We start from the raw sequence: 19282 nt of genomic DNA on the forward strand, positions 1-19282 counted from the left end.
ATAAGAATGGGTATAGGAATGGAGAATGGGAATAGAAAATTTGTATTCCTGTCCTGTTTGGTTCGCCTAGAATTTGTTTGAGGATATGTTAATTCCTTGTTTGGTTATACAAAATCAGAATTGGAATGGGATTAAGTTTATATTTTTTTCTCCCTCTAATTTTATTTGTATTAGTTTTAATATTGTTTTCATTATTTTTTCAAAGAATGTATATTTATTTTTGTTTTATTCGTTGAGAATTCAAATTATTTCAACTATTTTTTAAATAAATAGATAACATCACCCATATATATATATATATATATATATAATCACAAATAAAATAGTATCCAAAGAATGCATATTTATTTTTGTTTTATTCGTTGAGCATTTAGATTATTTCAACTATTTTTAAAATAAATAGATAACATCATCCATATATATAAAATCACAAATAAAATAGTATCCACAATCATAATTAAGTTGAAAACAACAAAAATGACATATTATTAATTTGTCTACCATCAGGTATACACAGTCATAATACACTTTACATCTCCAATTACATATCCAATATATGTCTTTTAACCATATTTACAAATTTGGTCCCCAACCACCAATAACCAATACTACAATTATAGCAATTAGAACACAAATAATATATTGTTGAAACATGAGTTCAACTTTTTCCATGGAAGCAATCTCCTTGACAGCAGTATCTCGAATGTTGCACAACTTGCAACCATTCCTTTCATCTTCTGTATAGTTAGATGCAGTTGACGTAGATGGGTCATCCTTGACCCATTGAAAGAAATTGCAACCATTATCCCCCTACATTTCAAAAATACATAAGTGCTCGCCACAACAACTTAATACACAAAAAATACATATTGAAAAAATACTAACAACCTTTCGACTATTTGGACAACAAAAAAATTTACGCCCAGGATTATGCTCTGTGCATGAGGTCCTCATTACTACAGTGCCAGCGCCACAATCAGACAATGGTAAAGTATTCGAAGCCATGGGCCCTATATAAATAATTTAAAAAATATAATGAGAGAAAATAAATAACAAACAAATTATACAAAAAATATTCCTATAGATCAATGTAAACATAACTCTAAAAAGTATGTTAAAAGCATGCAACAAGTAGATGTGATTTCACAATAAACCGCAAGCAATGTATATCGCAACAAAGACAATCTAAATTGTTGGGTACACCATATTATTTCATTCGTAATCATAGTGAACAATGATACAATGAAATAACAAGTACTAGCTAAATATGGCAATGCGTACAACAACATCATGATTTATTTTATACATACAACAATGCATATAGCAACATCATGATTTATTATGTACATACAGTAGTGCATAAAAAGACACATTACAATTAGTGGAATACAACTATTGCAAGTAATCCACAAAACATAATTCATTATAACTATAAATATTGTTCATATATTCTTGCTCAAGTAGAAAATAACCTCTATCTTGTAGCATGATTTGCACCAAACAACAGTCCATATAGCAGTTCATACAACAGTACATAATTATAACTATAAATATTGTTCATATATTCTTGCTCAAGTAGAAAAAAATGTCTATCTAGCATATTTTGCACCAAACAATAGTCCATACAGCAATGCATACAACTGTACATACAACATTTATTCATTGGAAGTGTAAATAATTATGTTGAACAAATTGAAGGTAAACAAAATGCATTCTTCATCCATTTCAAGAAAAATTGGAACCAAAAGAGTTGAAAATACTTTGTATCCATCCGAGTGTGACAAAGATTGTATGTTCCGACATAGTCAAAAAAATAATAATAAGTTCATAAAGATTGTAATTTATCAAAAAACTCCTCCAAACTTATATCTAATGTATTCTTCCCTCTCCTCTATAGTCATCTCTAGGAATGCCCAAGCTTTTGTAGGTTCTGAAGAAAAGAAGTCATACGCAACAATCAAAGTCCCCCTACTAACTCCAGGCATGGCCTTGAGGGCAGCAAATGCACTTGATATATCATGCTTGACTTCCCTCTTATCAACATTGACATTATGAGACTTACTCATGCCTCGGTCAATATTCTGGATACTTTCACATATGATCTCCAAAGAGGAAGCCATGCTTGGCTTCTTCCTCTTTGACTTTCTTGCTGATGGCGAAGATGGATTTTGTCTAATAGATGTGGAATTGTTTGAATGACGGATTTCTTCCTCAAATTGAGGAGTATCATCCATTTGGGTATCAAAACCCCCATCTTCGTCAAGATCAACAACCTCTTCAAAGATATGTCCATACTGAACCTCTGGACCTGTTGCTGCTCCATTTCCATCAGCTATGTCGTTGCCAAAAATGACTGCTAAGTCATTGAAATGGGTGAAGGGCTGCCTCTTGTAGACTCTTGCATTTTTGAAATCTTTTCTCTACATGATGGAAAATTTTAAGAATTAGATGACTTTCATTTCAATTGATAATTAGAATACTCTACTTAAATAAAAATATTGTAAGAAGATTACCTTCAGCAACTCTTCCCATACACTATCATCCGCATCTACACATTGAGTACTCTCATTCCATGCGAAACCGCTCATGTTTCGTAACTCTCTCATTATTCTATAACCTTGTTTCCATGTTTTGTACTTATTCTTAAAGTTATCCTTTCCAAGATTCATTTTCATTTCTTCATTGAACTTTCTTTGTATTGCAGTCCACGCTTCCTTTTTGAAGCCCCCTTCACCTTTTCTTCCTAACTGAATTTGCTCAAGGAGCAATTCTATCAATTTATGTTCCATCTCTTTTGACCACACCACTTTGGCATTTTTAGCCGAAGTAGCAACTGTACTCACATGTACCTCCTCATCCATGCTTGTTAAGGGATTGGTAAATGACATTTTCAGCTATCGATGGGTAGTTACAAAACTTGAAAAAAATCGTCAGCATGTCATGAAGATATCATAGTTGCATGAACAGCAATAACATTTATAAGAGCAGCAAAAACATATGGAATATGTTGATTTTTCTGAGTTACAAGGCATATCCATTTAACAAACAACAGTCACATCCATAGAAGCAAGACAATAAACAATAGATGGTTTTAATAAACATCAGTTCCATTACGAAAAAAGCTAGATTCTATGCTTGGACAGCAGTATTTATTCATTAAAGAGTAGTTCACAAAGAGATAACGCATAAAAGTTGATGCTCTACACTATGAATCTCTACAAAAGCAAAAAAACACAAATTTTCATCAAAAGATTGAAGGAGACTGTCTCTTTCATAAATATGGAAGACTAATTCTGAAAATAATTCTCTTACAAGGATTAGCCCTACATAAATCCATTTTTGGAAAATATTCAAGCAAAAAGCTATGCTTTTTTTCATTTGGAAACACAAATAAAAGCCCTCTTGGAGCATTTTGGCAACTTATAACTCCTCTCAGCTGTGAGAGGTGTTATAATCTCCTTATTTCTGTCTGTTTGCATGTTTTGGAGTTTGAAACTTGCTGACCTGTTATAAGACATGTAACCTATAATGTTAATGCAGATTTAAATTGACTTGTTATAAGACATGTAACCTATAATGTTAATGCAGATTTAGTGATTAGGACAGTTTTCTCTACTAGCTGATGCTCCCATTTCTCTATGATAGACACTTCCTAAAAGTATTTTTCTGATCTTACAAAGATATGAACAATAAGCAAAATAACTGGGATTCAAAATGCAATCAGTATCTTCAACATATTGAAAACTTACAAATAACTTGACATTCAATGAAAGCACTTTCGATGGTCATGCTAGAAACCTGAGAATTTATAAGAATACCTGGAATGAAAAGCAATTACAATCTGAATGCAGGGTCAGTAATTCGCACATCAGGGAAACAAATGAAGCAGGTTGTTCTAGGGAAGAACAGGATCAGAAACATCAAATGCTAAGAAACTTAAAATCTCTTCATTTCAAACCTGTTTTGAGACATTAACAATGGCATTTTCATAAACAGTCTGCAGAGTAGCTGATTCAGGGTGCCCTTGTATGATCTAGGCAATAAACTTCGCCTTTGGCAATCTCAAAACGCTAAGAAGTCGTGTAGGATTTGTCTTCTCCCCTCCATTCAGTACTCTCATATTTTGACAAACTAAAAACTTGGGCCTCATTACCTTATCCAAACTAATTGTAAACATGATCGGATGCTTTACCAGAAAGTCTACAGAGAGTTCCATGTGGTTGAGCATAAAGTCCATCTTTTTGTTGATGTTTTCCTGAGACAATTCAAGGACTTGAAACAAACTCAACATAGATAACTATAAATCTATAACAAAGCTCTAAAACATAGCTATTGACTAAATGGAAAGACAAGAATTTAGCTTGTGATCAGGCCTAATATGAAAACTTTTGTACAAGTTGACCCAATTAAATTCTATTTGTTTGCACCTATTCCAATGTCTAGCTCCTATATGTTTCTATTTTATCCATGCTAAAAGTGTATATCAGAAACAACATTGATTATAAAGTTGTAAGCATATAAATCAAGATCTGAAACAACAACATAAAACAATCAAGGAAAATAAGATTGAATGGCCAGTCAAATGTAAAGGACAACTTTAAAAATGTCCTCTTGGAGCATTTCAATATATCCCTTCTTGACACATCTCCTGAAAGGATGCATATAGCAGACAGTTTTGAATAGTGAAGTGTAAAATGATCCTTGAAAATACAAAGTGCAATTCCTATTCACTATAAAGTGCAAATAAATGTTCATATTTTGTGGTACAACTAAGTTTGAGGGTTGTAATCATCCCACATCCTTTGGGCTATTTCATCTCTGAATCTTCCCCAATCATCTCTATCTCGTTGATTCATCCCATAAGTCTCAAGAATTGGCACATTTATCCCAACACGATCATCATCCTCTCCAACTTCCACTTCAAGTGGAAGACCATCCTCCATCGTAATGAAGTTGTGTAGTATGCCACATGCCAAAACAATCTTTGTTTGGGTAGATATACTATAGGATGTTGCATGTTTCAGGATAGGAAAATGTTGCTTGAAAATACCAAATGTCCGCTCTATCACATTCCTAAGAGAGGAGTGTCGGTGGTTGAATAACTCTTGAGGATTGCTGATCGGGTTTGCTCTGCAAAACTCTTTTAGGTGGTAACGTGTACACCGATAAGGAGCAAGAAATCCTGGTACATTTGGGTACCTGGCATCAACTAAATAGAATTTTCTTACACATATAGAATTAAAGTTATACTCAAAGTAGAGCATTAAAGTTTTAATTTAGTTTAATCAAAATATAATCATATTAAATATGAATCAATATACCAGGGGGAACCACAAGTGGATCTGCTCTAGATAGAGCTGAAGCAAGCACCCGACTATCTGCAGCAAACCCTTCCCAACCAGCAAGAATGTATTGAAACTTGTGGTCAAACGAACATACACCCAAAACATTTTGTGACAAATTACCCTTTCTATCGCGATATTTTGCTTGCATGTCCACATCAACGGTAACTGGCATATGAGTTCCATCAATTGCACCAATACAATCCTATAAAAATCAATATTACTATCAAATACAAATTATTATATGTAGTCTCTAGTAATGAAATACATGCCAATAGCATAGTTACCTTGAAATATGGATCAAAACGGTCCTTCCCAGCAATTTCTGTAGGAGTGGTTGCAACAGGGGGTAAAATATAATCATCATGAAGATCTATTATAGCCTTTAAGACCTTATGGAAGTGTCGACTCACTTTCTCTCCTGAGTGACCAAAGTTATGGCCAATCTTTCGATTCCTTAGATTGTGGCCAAGGGTGTGGAGGAACATCACTAGCTGTTCTTCCAGTGATATGTTTGTTGTATCTTGAATGCTCCCTTTTTGTCTTATAAGTTTGGCCAAGAGAAAGAAGGCTACTCTACTCATACATATTTGGTCATGGCAATTTGTGTTAGTAGAATGGATAATGCGCTTATAAAAAGGACATGTAGCTCTTCTTCGCTTATTCCTATCTCTTCTAGCCTCTTGGGAAGATGCTACTATTAACACTGCAAGACTAGCAAGCAAAACAGCGAGTGTGCACATAACCTTGATCTTCCTAACTATGGCTCCTTGGACTTCTATATCATCAATAAGATCCATCGAATGACCTACAATAGAAACACATCAAGCTATTAGGTCACATGAATCATATTATTGTCAAGAGCTATATAAACAATATATAAACACCAATACTTAAAACTACTGAAATGTTGTCTAAAGGTACATAGACACATAGATGCATAGATCCATAGATATATATAACAAGTACAAAGAACATAAGTATCCTAGATTGCAATTATATGAGGAGAATGTTGCCCATTGTCATAAAGAGTTGGGAATATAGTGAATGCCCCACTTCATATGCCTGCCTGTGCTCCTAATAAGAAGTGGTATGTACCTAGATCTAGCTGACTGTTTCCTTGAATAAGCTGACTGAGCTTTATTGAAAAAGGAAGTGGGCTTAGTGTAATTAAGATTATTTAAGAGGTCTTCTAGTCAATGATTCCTTCAAATAAGAAAAAGACAATTTGACTTATATAACATAGCAAAGCAGTGATTAATTATGAAGAATTGCATCCTTTGCAAAGGCAAAGAGAGATACTGTAAAGGTGTGTTTGATCCTCATTTGAGGTTATAAGAGGAAGGAAAAATCACTTTGAAGGGGTATCTGGACTGGATTCAAAACAGCGACAAGAAAAAGAGGAGTATTCAGACATATCATAAAATGATATTCTCAGACCTAGCATTACATATATAAAAGATTGATGTTCTTGACGTAAACAATGAGCAATAGTAGCCCCACGAACTGTGCATAGGAAATACAAATAACCAACTAAGGCGCAGCCAATAGAAATGACAGAATCTAAAATATAAGAATCGCAGTTAGCAAGATATAAGTCTAGTGAAAAGCATCAAGCACACTTGTCTCAAATCAACTTGACTATGGTCTCAAATCAACTTGACTTGTAATAGGTGTTACTAGTTAGTTCATACATGTCTTGAATGTTAGGATTTTGTGTAAAGGGACAAATACCAAAATTATTTTAAATATATCTCATCAATACTTCCTTTGATCAATAGAGATGTTGTATAAAAGGACAAAGAGCTAAGTTATCTTAGATGTCTTGTAAATATATCATTTGATCAATAACACATTTATAGAGAGTATTGTAGGTTAAGTATAAGAAGTTGGGTCCTAAATTAGGTGAAGTTTTCCAACATTAGAAATTCTTCTAGGAAGGGTACACATTTTTCTGTAGGTGTTTTAAGCTTAAGTGCCTATTTTTTTTCTATTAATTATAAGTTAATAGTCTGCTCATCTAAAAATTACCCAGTTACCACCCTTACTACTAATTTTTTGATCAAATCCAATGAAGCATTGTGATCTACGGTTAGTTCAGATCTAAGCAGTTATAACATCAGACCATTAATATATGGGAAATTATAACAAAAAATAGCAGATTATAATCAACTATTCCTTGAACCATGTCCAAGATAAGGGCCCATCCGTCCATTAAAGTCTAAAGTCATCCTCCCTGATCTTGTTACGCAGAAGGGCTTTCTTCATCAATGGTTCAGAATATATTTAACACTTGCAAGACCATTGAAATGGGTACATCTGTCGATTATACTCCTAGTTTAATTGACAATTCTGCCAAGAAGTTAAAATGTCAAAACTCTGCATGAAATTCACAGCTGACATGGCCATCTTATATGTGGCCTGTATGTCTGGCAGTGATTATATTTTTTCTTAATTTAGAAATTCAACACATGCCTAGTTTACACGTTTTGTTTGAATCAAAATTGTGATTTGCAATGGTGAATATAACTCTATAGAAAAGCCTAAAGCTACTGGTCAAACTATCTATCAGACTGATAGTCATTGTTAGAGAATCTTAAACTAAATAAACTGAATGAGTGAGGGAAGAACTTGTGGATGCATAATGGGTGTGACTTTAGCTTGTGGTATACAACTGTGCCACATTTTTACTCCCACATATTGTCAGCAGCATGTTTGTCATGCTTCCCACCAAATTCTCCAATCGTATATGACTTATGTCTCATGTTTACCAATTTTCTTGCATGTTGTAGTTGACTCCTAATTGTGCACACTTTTATGGTGCAGTTTATAATTATCTTCATACACAATTACAAAGAAAGGGAAGATTGAAACCTGCACTTTTCAGTTTTCGACAGTCTACAACGCATTTTTGGCTTCAAGATACCATTCATTTCAACTAACTCTTGGTAGTTTTGGTTGATGTTGTTTATATCTTTATTCTCAGAGACTGAAACTGCTCAGTAGTTCTTTTTCATGGTATTGCTGAATCAACAGTTGATTGTTCTGTATTTTCTAATTGTTCTTTTTTATTTCGTTCTCTGCTAGTACAATTTTGAGATGAATGTCACCATTGTTACAAATCTTTGATGGCTTCAACTTGCTTGTCATCACCATTATGTTGGCTTCTCTATTTCAGAGTTCCTCCAATCTAATACTTGTGGGACGATTCAAAGTGGTCTACAAAGGAGTTCTGATCAATGGCAAATAGGTGGCAGTGAAAAAGCTAGATGTTTCATCCCAGCAAGGGGAAAGGGTATTTCTAAACAGTGATTACAAACAGGGATTACAAATTATACCCCTTTCAAACAAAGGAGCAGATTTGAATAGGAAATAGCAGACTTTGCTTCAGGGCTCACAGGTTCACAGGATTGTTGGCAATGTTGGGATGTTTGAGATTGCAGAAGACCAATCCTCCACTCTTCCACTAAGTTGATTCTCACACTAGTCTTTATTTGTAGAGAAAATAAGTCTAATAAACTTGCTCTAGAAATAGCACATATACAATCTGAAACAATTATAGGATAAATGGAAAGCAAAGACATTATATCATACCCTTTTTACAAACCTAGCACCATAAAATGCAAGATTGCAGTCCATAAAACAGAAACCATGCAAGAATCGCAGACAAAAAAAACCTAAAAATAATACTGATGAAAACGTTTTACACACCTTTGATAGAGCTGGTTGCAGAGTAGGAGGAAGAGCCTCTAAAGATGAAGACAAACGCACATAAAACCCAGCTAAACACCTCTGAAGATGAACAAATGCAAACGCAGAGGAAAACCCACATAAACACTAAAATGACAGGAGTTTTTGGTCGACGAAAAAAATAACAAGTGGGAGTTTCCAACCACGGACCGGACCCGACAGATTATCAATTTTGGATAAGTTGAATTTGGAATGGAATGGACAAAAGCCAATTAAAAGTATTTTTTGGAATGGACAAAAGCTCATTTTGGGGCTAAAATAGGAATACGTAACCCTATTCTATATTCCTATTCTACAAACCAAACAAAGAAAACAAATTATATTCTAATTATCAATTCCTATTCTAGTTGTATTCTAGCAACCAAACGGGCCCTAAGGGATTCAACTTTAAACCATTTCATTACTTTCATTTTCTCTTGCTTGAGCTCTAGCCACCATGGACAGAGGAGGGTTTGCTCGAAGAAAATATGGAGATACTTTGCGTTTTTGCTCACTTCCTTCAATCACGCCTTGGCTGGAGTCTGTGTCTTGGTGATGGCTCTTGATTTGATGCATCTCTTTAAAGAATTAGATGGCCCGATTTAAAATCTGGGCGTTTTGGGTGTCATTTCATAGCAGATTTTCTACTCTTTCTTTGAGCTTTGATAGTAGGTTGGAATCTGCATTCTAGGCACATTTCTTGGTGTTATCTCATGCATTTTTTGTCTCAAAAATGAAATTCATTTTTGCTCTTTCTTTCTCTGCAATTTATGGTGCCATTATGAGCTTGAATATCACCATTTTTATGGATTTTCTGGGCTTCACACAACACACCTGTTCCTGTGTATTTGGCTGAAACTTAAAGCGCCATTATAGAGGGTTTGATGAAGTTGTTAGAGCTTGAACTATTGTCTTTTTCGGCACATTTTGCTAGTATTTTCTCTGCATGAATACTTGATACATTTTCGAGCATTAAAGTAAATTGTGCTCTCAAAGGCATTTATAGTGGAAGATGTGTAAACTCTTGCTTCAGCTATATGCATCTGGATGTATTTTCTCTTTTACAGAAGCTATACTTTATGTCAGCTTTTCCTTTCATAAAAAAGATGCATTTTCCTTTGCTCTCTGCTCTTACATATGGCTGGTTGTGATATTTCTATAATTTCATGGCATTTGAAAGTTACGACATACTGATTTTCCATGCAATGTTTCAATGTATATTGTTCTCAAGGTAGCATTGAATAAAGATATAATGCAAAGATGCTTACTTGTTGACTGATATTGGCATACTTGATTGTTTCAAAAATGTATTTGATTCTTTGTCTCTATTAACAAGCTGAGCTCAAACCCTTGTGAGAGCCACATTTACATCCACTTGTTAATCAGAAATACCTATTATTGCATATGAAAAATATATATTAGAAATAAACCAGCATATAGATTGTTCTTTGATATTTCTTGCTGATTTTTCTCTTTGTTGTTTTGATGCATGTATAGAGTAGCCATGTATATTAGGTTCTAATGAGTTGGTTTGACCTTGAGCTCATTGAAAACTAACACCATAGTTATTTCATCTTTTGCAAGAAATCCATGCAAGTAGAACACAAAGAGATGGCATAGAAGTGGACTGGTTGAGCTTACATGGGGATTCATCATTCAAACAGGCAATGACGGGTCCCTTCTTCTCCTCTCTATCTCATATACATGTATCTCTTGTATATGCATTTTACTTTTCATGTATACTTTATATTTTCTTGAGGGCTATCTGTACGGCATATGTGGAACTCTTGTATCTATTTTGAACATTTTTCGAAATGAAACATGTGCTTATGCTATCTCTTTGTTAATGACATCTAACTTGCATACTTGTTTCTTCCAGTTGTTTTTCCTTTTTGTTAATGCTTAATAAATGAAATTCCTTTCTTAGGAAAGCAACATGACATTTTTCTCAACATTTTTATTTGAAGCTCAAATCGAAACAACAACCTCAAATTGAAACAAAACTCACCATAGGCACCTTTACTAAGAATAGTTGATAACAGTTCTACCAATTTGCATAATGTAGTAAAAATTGGTAACAATAATGTCTACATGCTTCCATAGAGGAGAATCAGAGTGGGGTTTCATTCTTTGTTTGGTATTGCCTATTGATGAAGAGGTAGATGTCATTCCTTTTCCTATGGCAAGAAATTAGATACATGTTCATAATTTATATGCAAGAAAATGACAAATTTTGAAAAAATGGAAAGAACATATCAAGATTGAAAGAGAAATGAAAAAACGAAAAAATAAGGACAAAAACAATAGCAAATGGAATAAGAACTTACCTTTTGCAACCATTGCAAGCTTGCAAATGTGTATGAATGATACACAAACACTTGAAGAACACCAACAAATCAATCTTCAAACTCCTTGCACAACTAGATGCTTGGTCAAAAACTTATGTGCTCTTCCTTAAGATGAAATAGCTTATTTGAAAACCTAAAATGACAATGAGAGGCCACCAAAAGCAATTCATAACAACTTTTAGGGTTGTGGATGCCAAAAAATATTTAATTTTTGTCCAAAAACACTTTTCTAGTCATTTGCATGGCCCAGTTCGCTACGGGTTCGAACTTTTGATGTTGGTTCACCTAGGTTTGATCCTAGTTTGAACTCGCAGTTCCAAAACAACAACTCGGTTGAACCAAGTCCAAACTAGACCAGAAATGTGAACCGGTTTGAACTCTTTTGGGTGCGGAGAGGTGGGGAAGGAGGAGGTATCCATGCAACTTAGGTTTTTGGCTTTCCCAGGTTAAAAAATTCCTAAGTTATTACATGTGTTACATATTTTAAATATGCAATGATCCATCTAGAGAGTGTAATTTGCACCATTACATACATTTTTAACACAATGATACATGTAATGTCTCCACGAGAGTGCAATTTACACTTCCAACCAACATATGAATGTATTTTAAACATATTTTTACATCTCTAGACCTTGATTTTGCTTTCCAAGTAAAAATGTGGGTCTGCCAAGGAAAAACACCTCATGTAAATGCATCCATAGGGTTTGATTTTGCATTCCAACACATGCAAATGGTACTATAAAACATGTTTTTGCATTCCCAAGGAAAAAATGTCTCATGTATTGGCACTAAAAGAGCACATTTTTAAAAAAATGCTCAGAAATTTGCAATTCCAGCTCAAACAATCCATCAACAAGGGCACGTCATTGTATTTGGAAGCTTGTTTTGGCATTTAAGAATAACATTTTTTCCTTTCTCTTAAAAAATGACCCATGTTTTGGCCTTTGTAGAGCACATGTTTTATTAAAAATGCCTCAAGAACATGTTATATGAAAAAAATGTTTTGCATTTCAAAGGTTTTGTAACTTGCATTTCAACGTTACATGCAAAAACATCCAAGTATTTGAGCATGGAGATTTGCATTTGCAACTTTAATATGGTCAAAAGCTATTGAGTTCTTTCATGCAAATACACTTGGAGAGTTTGATTTGGAGAAAACTCTTTCTTTTCAACTTCTATTTCCTTCACATTTGGCTCTTTGAGCTCCAAGTAAGTAGAAGATTTCAACTTTGCTTTCATTTCTTGCTTACTTTGCTATTATGTTGCATTGTTTGGCTCCTTTTTTTCCATTTGTTCAAAAAGATGCCATATCTTTTGCATTTTGTCTTTAAATAAGATGAAATCTTCTCATTTTAAATGCTTCAAAATCCTCCAAAATCCAAAAATGAAATTGCATATAGAAGAACATCTTGAAGTTTGTCATGTCCAAGTCAATAGCAAGAGGTGTGTTTTTGTTTTGTGCTTAGATTTCTTGTTTGCTTGTTTGTTTTCTTGTTTTGGTTTCCTTTTTTGGAAGAAAGTTGCAAATTCCTACCCAAGAATGCAAGTGCATCTACATCCTTTCACATTCCACGTTTTCATGTCAATGCATATTCCATCCATTCTCCTACGCATGCAATTACATCCTCCAAAACGTAATTACATGTGTAACTCACATAACTACTACACATAACTACCACATGTAATTACCTCTAGAGAACCTGATTTTGGTAAAAGGTCACTCTTTTAAATACCAAAGACGTCATTTGCATACATCCCTATGCACCTAGCTTGCATTCTTGGCCATACAAATGAAAACCCATCCTTACCCACATGCAATCCATCTTTCTAAGTCCCATTTTGTCCAAATACATATTCTTTCTAGATCATTTCTAGCCATCACATGTGTCCCACGAATATCTAATCAATACTCCAAATGCCTTGTTCTTCACAAATCTTCCTTTGCCAATCAAAGACTAATATCTTCATGCAGTTAATACCTTTAGATGATCTATTTACTCTATGGAATTTCCATGTTGTAGCACAACACATGTTTGTGCCAACAAAATCCAAAAGGAAGATGAAATACAAATTTGATAAGGAGTTGGCTCATGTGATCGCATCATTCGTGTCATCTCCTCTGGATCAAGTATCAGATACAAAGATTGGGCATGTAGAAATGACTAATTTCTTAGAAAGTATCAAAGCCCCTGCTAACAAAGAGATTAAACGTGTCAAAGAAACGATATTAATCTAGTGTCTACTTTTCCCATGGCTGCTTTGGAACCTGATTTTGTCTTGGGATGTGTTTGGTGTTTCAAACCTAAGACAAAAATAATCAAGAATGTAGATTGCAAGGTCATCATTAGCCTAGATCCGGATGTCATTGAGGAAATCTTTGAAGTTACTCAGAATTCAGAATGTGTAGATTTGATAAAGAGATGTCTTTACAACTATGGAATCAGATCAAATTGGATTATAAAAGGCACATAAATACATATTGGTTGGATAATAAGAGAAGTAATTTCTCTAGGTGGCCCAAAATAATATATAGTTCTGACTTCAAACTAGAAGTTAAGGATTTGATAACTCTTCTCAGCAGAGTTTGTGGCCTCAAGGAATCTTGTGATTTTGAACCATGGATGTATACATTTATTCTTCAAATCTTTGATAACAAGGAACCCATCTACCAGGGAGAACTTATAAGCACGACACTATGTGAGCAGTTATTTTATGTGGGAACATTAACACCTTGCTATATGAATTCATACTTGGTATACATTGCTACAGCCATGGGAATGTTCACAGAACTTTCCACCAAGGGGGATCATACATTAGTTCCTATTTGGGTCTATTATGCTTAGATCACATTAACACAGAGCAATATCATTACAAGAGTTAAAGATGCATTTTTTGGACATTTTAGATGTCAATTTGACAATGACCTAGTAATTAGAAGAGTATTAGATGAAGCTTGGGAGAAGGTAAATAAGTTCGAATGCATCTTTTTGCAATTTTCAACTTTCACCTATTTGAGAGTTGGTTATTTTCAAAGAGAACCTTATACCTTACCAATATATCCTATTGATAGGATTATTCTGATGGAGTTGGCTAGGCAGTTCATGGATGTGCAATCATACCAACATAGTCAACACAGGCCAAGATTTGACATTACCACTGCTAAACCCCTTGTAATTGGTCAGTATATGCTCAATTCAGTATACAAAGCAAATGCAATGGAAGCAGAACTTCAACCTATCACCTTGAAGAAATTCAAAGCTAGGTTTGACTTCGATTACAGAGAGATGCATTCAAGAATTAAAAGAGCATTCAATCATATTCATCGCATGGAGGATGTATGGATTGATTTGTCCATAGAGGTGGACATCATGAAGATGGACTACTACAAGCTCACATTGCAGCAAATCATCGACTTCAACATGGTTGAGATTCCACCAAGTTTTCAGGTTGAAGATGATGACATCATCCTAGATCCATAATATCATAAGGCTGGCTTTGACAAGCATTGTCCATTTCCTATTTAGTGGCAAGAGAATGATGGCAATTCTATCTTTGATAGATTCCAATCTTAGTAAATAACAATAAGTGGCTGAGAGTCCAAGGCCTTAAAAGAGTACATCCAAAACTCGAGTTAGATTGCAATCATTTTGGACCTATTGGAAGAACATCTTGGGTGGAGATAACAAGCAAGGACGATTCATGCTCTTCAGCACCTACTAAAACTCTTGAATTTAGGCTTTGTTGTCCTACATTTTGTCACCACAAAATGTTGGTAATAGCATGACACTTTTTCAAGCTAGTTTCACATTTCTCAAAGCTTGAATTTGATATTCAATTACTTAATGTTGATCGATTGATCCATTTCAATTTGCATATCAAATCATTTTATTGAAGGCCTTCATCGTTCATTCTTTTCTTTTGAGTTTGCGTTTGTTGGTTTTTCTCATATCATGCATTTCGCTTTTCCCTTCGATTCAGTCTAATCTAGAGCTCAATCGGAGTTGTTAGTCAAGAGATATGCCCATTTTAGTGTCTCAAAAGTGAACCTTTTTGGTGCAACAACAGGAATAAAAAATATGATGTTATATTTTTAATTTGACTTTCACTTTTTGATAAATATAACTTATATTCACTTTTTGTTATATTTTTAAGTTACTTTAACTTTAAATTTTTAACTTAAAGTGACTATAATGCACTTTATTTTATTATTTTAAGTTGAGTTATTTTTTAATTTTTCACTTAAAGTAACTATATAACTATATAGTTCTAGTTTAATTTTTGGTTTTAAAATCAAATACTTATTTAAATGTTACTTTTTAAATGATATATATATGTTATATTTTTAAATACATGATAAATAAATATTGTTTATGGCTCATTTAGTAACATTTTTATAACTTTAAGTGAATTAAATGACTTGAAGTCTTCAAAAGTGGATATTTTATATGCAATTACATGTAAAATTCATCAAAAGTAGACATTCTACATATCACTACATTTAAAGTTCATTTTGGTGGACCTTTTTGATGTCATTACATCAAAAGTCTATCATAAGTGGACATTTTTGATACTACTGCATCAAAAGTGAAGTTTTTATGCTTTTACATCAAAAAAGTGAGATGCATTTTTTAAACATGCATCCTCCCCCAAAAAGTCCGATTTTCCTTGTGTGCATATTTTAAAACATGCATCCTTCTCCAAAAAGTGTGATATTTTAAAACATGCTCAACTCCAAAAGGTCCAATTTTATACTAAGACATGTTTTAATACATGCTCTTGACTCCAAAAGGTCTGATTTTATACTAAGACATGTTTTAATATATGCTATGACCTTGAAAGAGTCCAATTTTGAAGAACTCCATGTTTTGGCCCTCCAAGAACCTAATTTTGATCATAAGTGGAAATTTTCTCAATGGATTCACATGAGATTGTTTTTTATTGGCAATGATTTTTCCTCCATTTAAAATGGATTCAACAAGCAAAAAAACATTTTTGAAAGCTCCAATCTAGGGCACGCTTTTGGAGAAATCAACAAATAAATTCATTTTTGGTCCATGTTTTGGCTCCAAAGCAAATCGATTTGGCTTCTTTTTGGGATTGCATTACATATTGTGCATATTTTGGTGTTTAAACACCAAAACATTTTGATCTTGCATCATTGTGAAACATGTTTTTTGCTAAAAACATCCCAAGCATATGTTTTTCAAAACATTGGATCTTGGAGTGATTTTAGGGCACGTTTTGGCATCTTTTACCAACTTCTCCTTGATTGCTGCCTTCTCCCATTCAAATTTGTGGAAGTTTGAAAGATTCAAACATTTTTGAAGAATTTTTCAAACATTGGAGCATCTTTTCCATTCATTTTTGACACATATAAGTGGACTCTTTCTTTCTTGCTTTTAATTCATGCTTATTTTGTTGATTTTATGCATGTAATTGCTTGATGATTGCCACTTGTTGAAATCTTTGCTACGGAAAGTGGATTTTTCCTTTAAAAATGAAGTTTTTGTTCTTTTTTATGTTTTTGGTTCTTCCTCAAGTCCCAATTTTGAATCTGTGTGTTGAAGTACATTGCATCTTGACATGTTTGAGTCACTTTCCAAAGGTATGTTTTTTCTTTTGTGTTTTGTGTTTTGTGCTTGCTTGCTGATTTTCTCCACTTGGAGAAATTGCAAGTTCTTTCCCAAAAACTTGTTGCTTCATTTCATGCGAAAGCGTCATCACGTTCCACATTCTATTTCCATGTCATAACACCTTATCTCTCACTTAGAAAATGCGATTACATGTTTTCCATCTCATTTCCCATTTGTACATGCATGTGATCTCATTTTTTGTTTCCATTTTCACTCATTTCACTTTTTGCATCCATTCGCACGACACGATTATACGAAATGTTTTACATGTAATTGCCTCCAAAAGGTTTGATTTTGAATAAGTCACATTTTGAAATGTCAAAAAGATGTCATTTTCATCTCCCATGTACTTTGACTTCCCCTTTTCACCAAAAGTGACTATAAAACTCATTATCCCTCTTTCATTTTCCACTTTCTATTCCTCCATATGAATTTGTGCCTCCATGAGAAAATACATATTTTTGCTTCTTTCCATGCTTTCCATCTCATCCTCCATTCACACTTACATGTGGAGTGCATCCTCCACCCGCATTCGCATCTCATCTCACCTTTCATCTCCCGTTACATGTTGCACTTACATGTATTCATTTTTCATGCAATAATGCCTTGAAAACACTAAGTCACTTTTGAAATCAACAATCTTCATTTGCACACATTCCCATGTGTTTCCACCTTCATCCATTATCATTTTCTTCTGTTTCATTCCATCTTCCATAATTTCACTGTCATAACACTTCATTCTGCATTCTATTCATTTCATTTTCATCCATTGCATATGCATATAATTTCTTCGAGAACATTTTGTTGGATCTACCAAGTCTCCAATTTGTTTCCAAATCTTTGTTGATTACAAATCAACTTGTATGGCAATTCCATCTGATGATGTATTTATGTTTTGGAATTTTTGTGTTGCAGTTTAAGCACAAGAAATGTCCTCACTATCAAAATCCAAAGGCAGAATGAAATATCAATATGATAAAGAATTGGCTCATGCAACTCCTTCACTAGTCATATCTATTTTGGATAATGTGATGGACACAAAGATTGGTCATGTGGACGTGGTTGATTTTCTATAGAGAGTTGAAATTTTAGTTGGTCAAGAAATTAAGCATATCAAGAGAAGTAACATTCACCTGGTGTCTACATTTCCTATGATGGCCATAGAACCTGATTTCATTCTCGGATGTGCACAATGGTTTACTCCAAAGATGAAGACTATCAAGGATGCTAACAACAAGGTTATCATTAGCCTTGATCTTGAGGTCATTGAACAAATCTTCAAGGTTTCACATAAAGCAGAATGTGTAGATTTGACCAAAGAATCATCTTTGGCATGTTGGAATGGGCAAAAGGGTGATTATCAGAAGTATGTCAACCTTTACTGGTTAGACAATAAAAGAAGCAACTTCTCCAGATGGCCAAAGACTATTCATTGGTCTAATTTCAAGCAAGAATATAAGGATCTCATCATTCTTCTTAGCAAAATTTGTGGCCTTAAATATTCTACTGATTTCGAGCCATGGATGTATAAGTTAATGTTTCAAATCATGGAGAATAAAGAACACATCTTTTGGGGAGAGCTCATCAGCACTACACTTTGCCAGCAGATAGGCAATGTGGGAACTTCAACGCCTTTTTACATGAATTCTTACCTTGTTTACATTGTTGCTACTATGGGATCTTTCTCTGGTCTTTCTACCAAGAGAGATCATCTTCAGGGTCTTGTTTGGGATTACTACGACCAAATTACTCTAGCAAATATTAAATTCCATCATAGAAGAGTTCAAGATTCTTTATTTGGGAATTTTTGGTGTTTGTTCAATAAACATTTATCTATTGAAATAGTATCTGATGCAACATGGGTGAAGGTGAACCAATACGATTGTATTTTCATTCAGTTTCCCACTTTCACATACCTAAGAGTTGGATATTTCAAAGGTGAGCTGTATACCTTACCTAGATATGCAACAGATCAAATTATTTTGATGGAGCTAGCTAGATAGCCAATGTACGTGTAGAGTGATCAACATGCTATGCATAGGCTTGGTTTCAACATTACCTCAGCTAAACCTTTTGGCTATTGGCAACTATTTCATTTTTGTACCTAAAGCAAAGAACATAGAAGCAAAGTTGTAGTTGATCGCCTTGAAGTTCAAGGCCTGATTTGACTTTGACTACTGAGAGATGAACTCTCAAATGAAAAGAGCTTACACTCATGTTCATCGCA

The 19282-nt window shown here is 34.0% G+C and overlaps 1 protein-coding gene and 1 long non-coding RNA gene across 2 annotated transcripts; one reads left to right on the forward strand and one right to left on the reverse strand.

Annotated features, from left to right (window-relative positions):
• Window positions 1-1844: 1844 nt before the first annotated feature.
• On the reverse strand, window positions 1845-2861 carry LOC149537009 (uncharacterized protein At2g29880-like). Its single transcript, XM_089806395.1, has 2 exons — window positions 2514-2861; window positions 1845-2420 (listed from the first exon to the last, which is right to left on the reverse strand). The coding sequence occupies exons 1-2, from the start codon at window positions 2859-2861 to the stop codon at window positions 1845-1847; spliced, it is 924 nt and encodes a 307-aa protein (XP_089662521.1).
• Window positions 2862-9092: 6231 nt separating this feature from the next.
• Window positions 9093-10921, forward strand: LOC149537010 (uncharacterized). The gene is made up of 2 exons (XR_016358018.1): window positions 9093-9623; window positions 10656-10921. It is a non-coding gene; the product is annotated as an uncharacterized LOC149537010 (long non-coding RNA).
• Window positions 10922-19282: the final 8361 nt, after the last annotated feature.

This window comes from Cupressus sempervirens, chromosome 10, assembly GCF_028749045.1.
Source record: "Cupressus sempervirens isolate cs-2001-9-10 chromosome 10, ASM2874904v1, whole genome shotgun sequence".
Taxonomy (NCBI): domain Eukaryota; kingdom Viridiplantae; phylum Streptophyta; class Pinopsida; order Cupressales; family Cupressaceae; genus Cupressus; species Cupressus sempervirens.

What these genes read in the sequence shown, in the direction of transcription:
- LOC149537009 (XM_089806395.1), bottom strand. Translation starts at nt 2,861, where the DNA reads ATGGATGAGGAGGTACATGTGAGTACAGTTGCTACTTCGGCTAAAAAT. An exon ending in TATGGGAAGAGTTGCTGAAG is followed by an intron (nt 2,421 to 2,513) that starts GTAATCTTCTTA and finishes TCCATCATGTAG; the next exon opens with AGAAAAGATTTCAAAAATGC.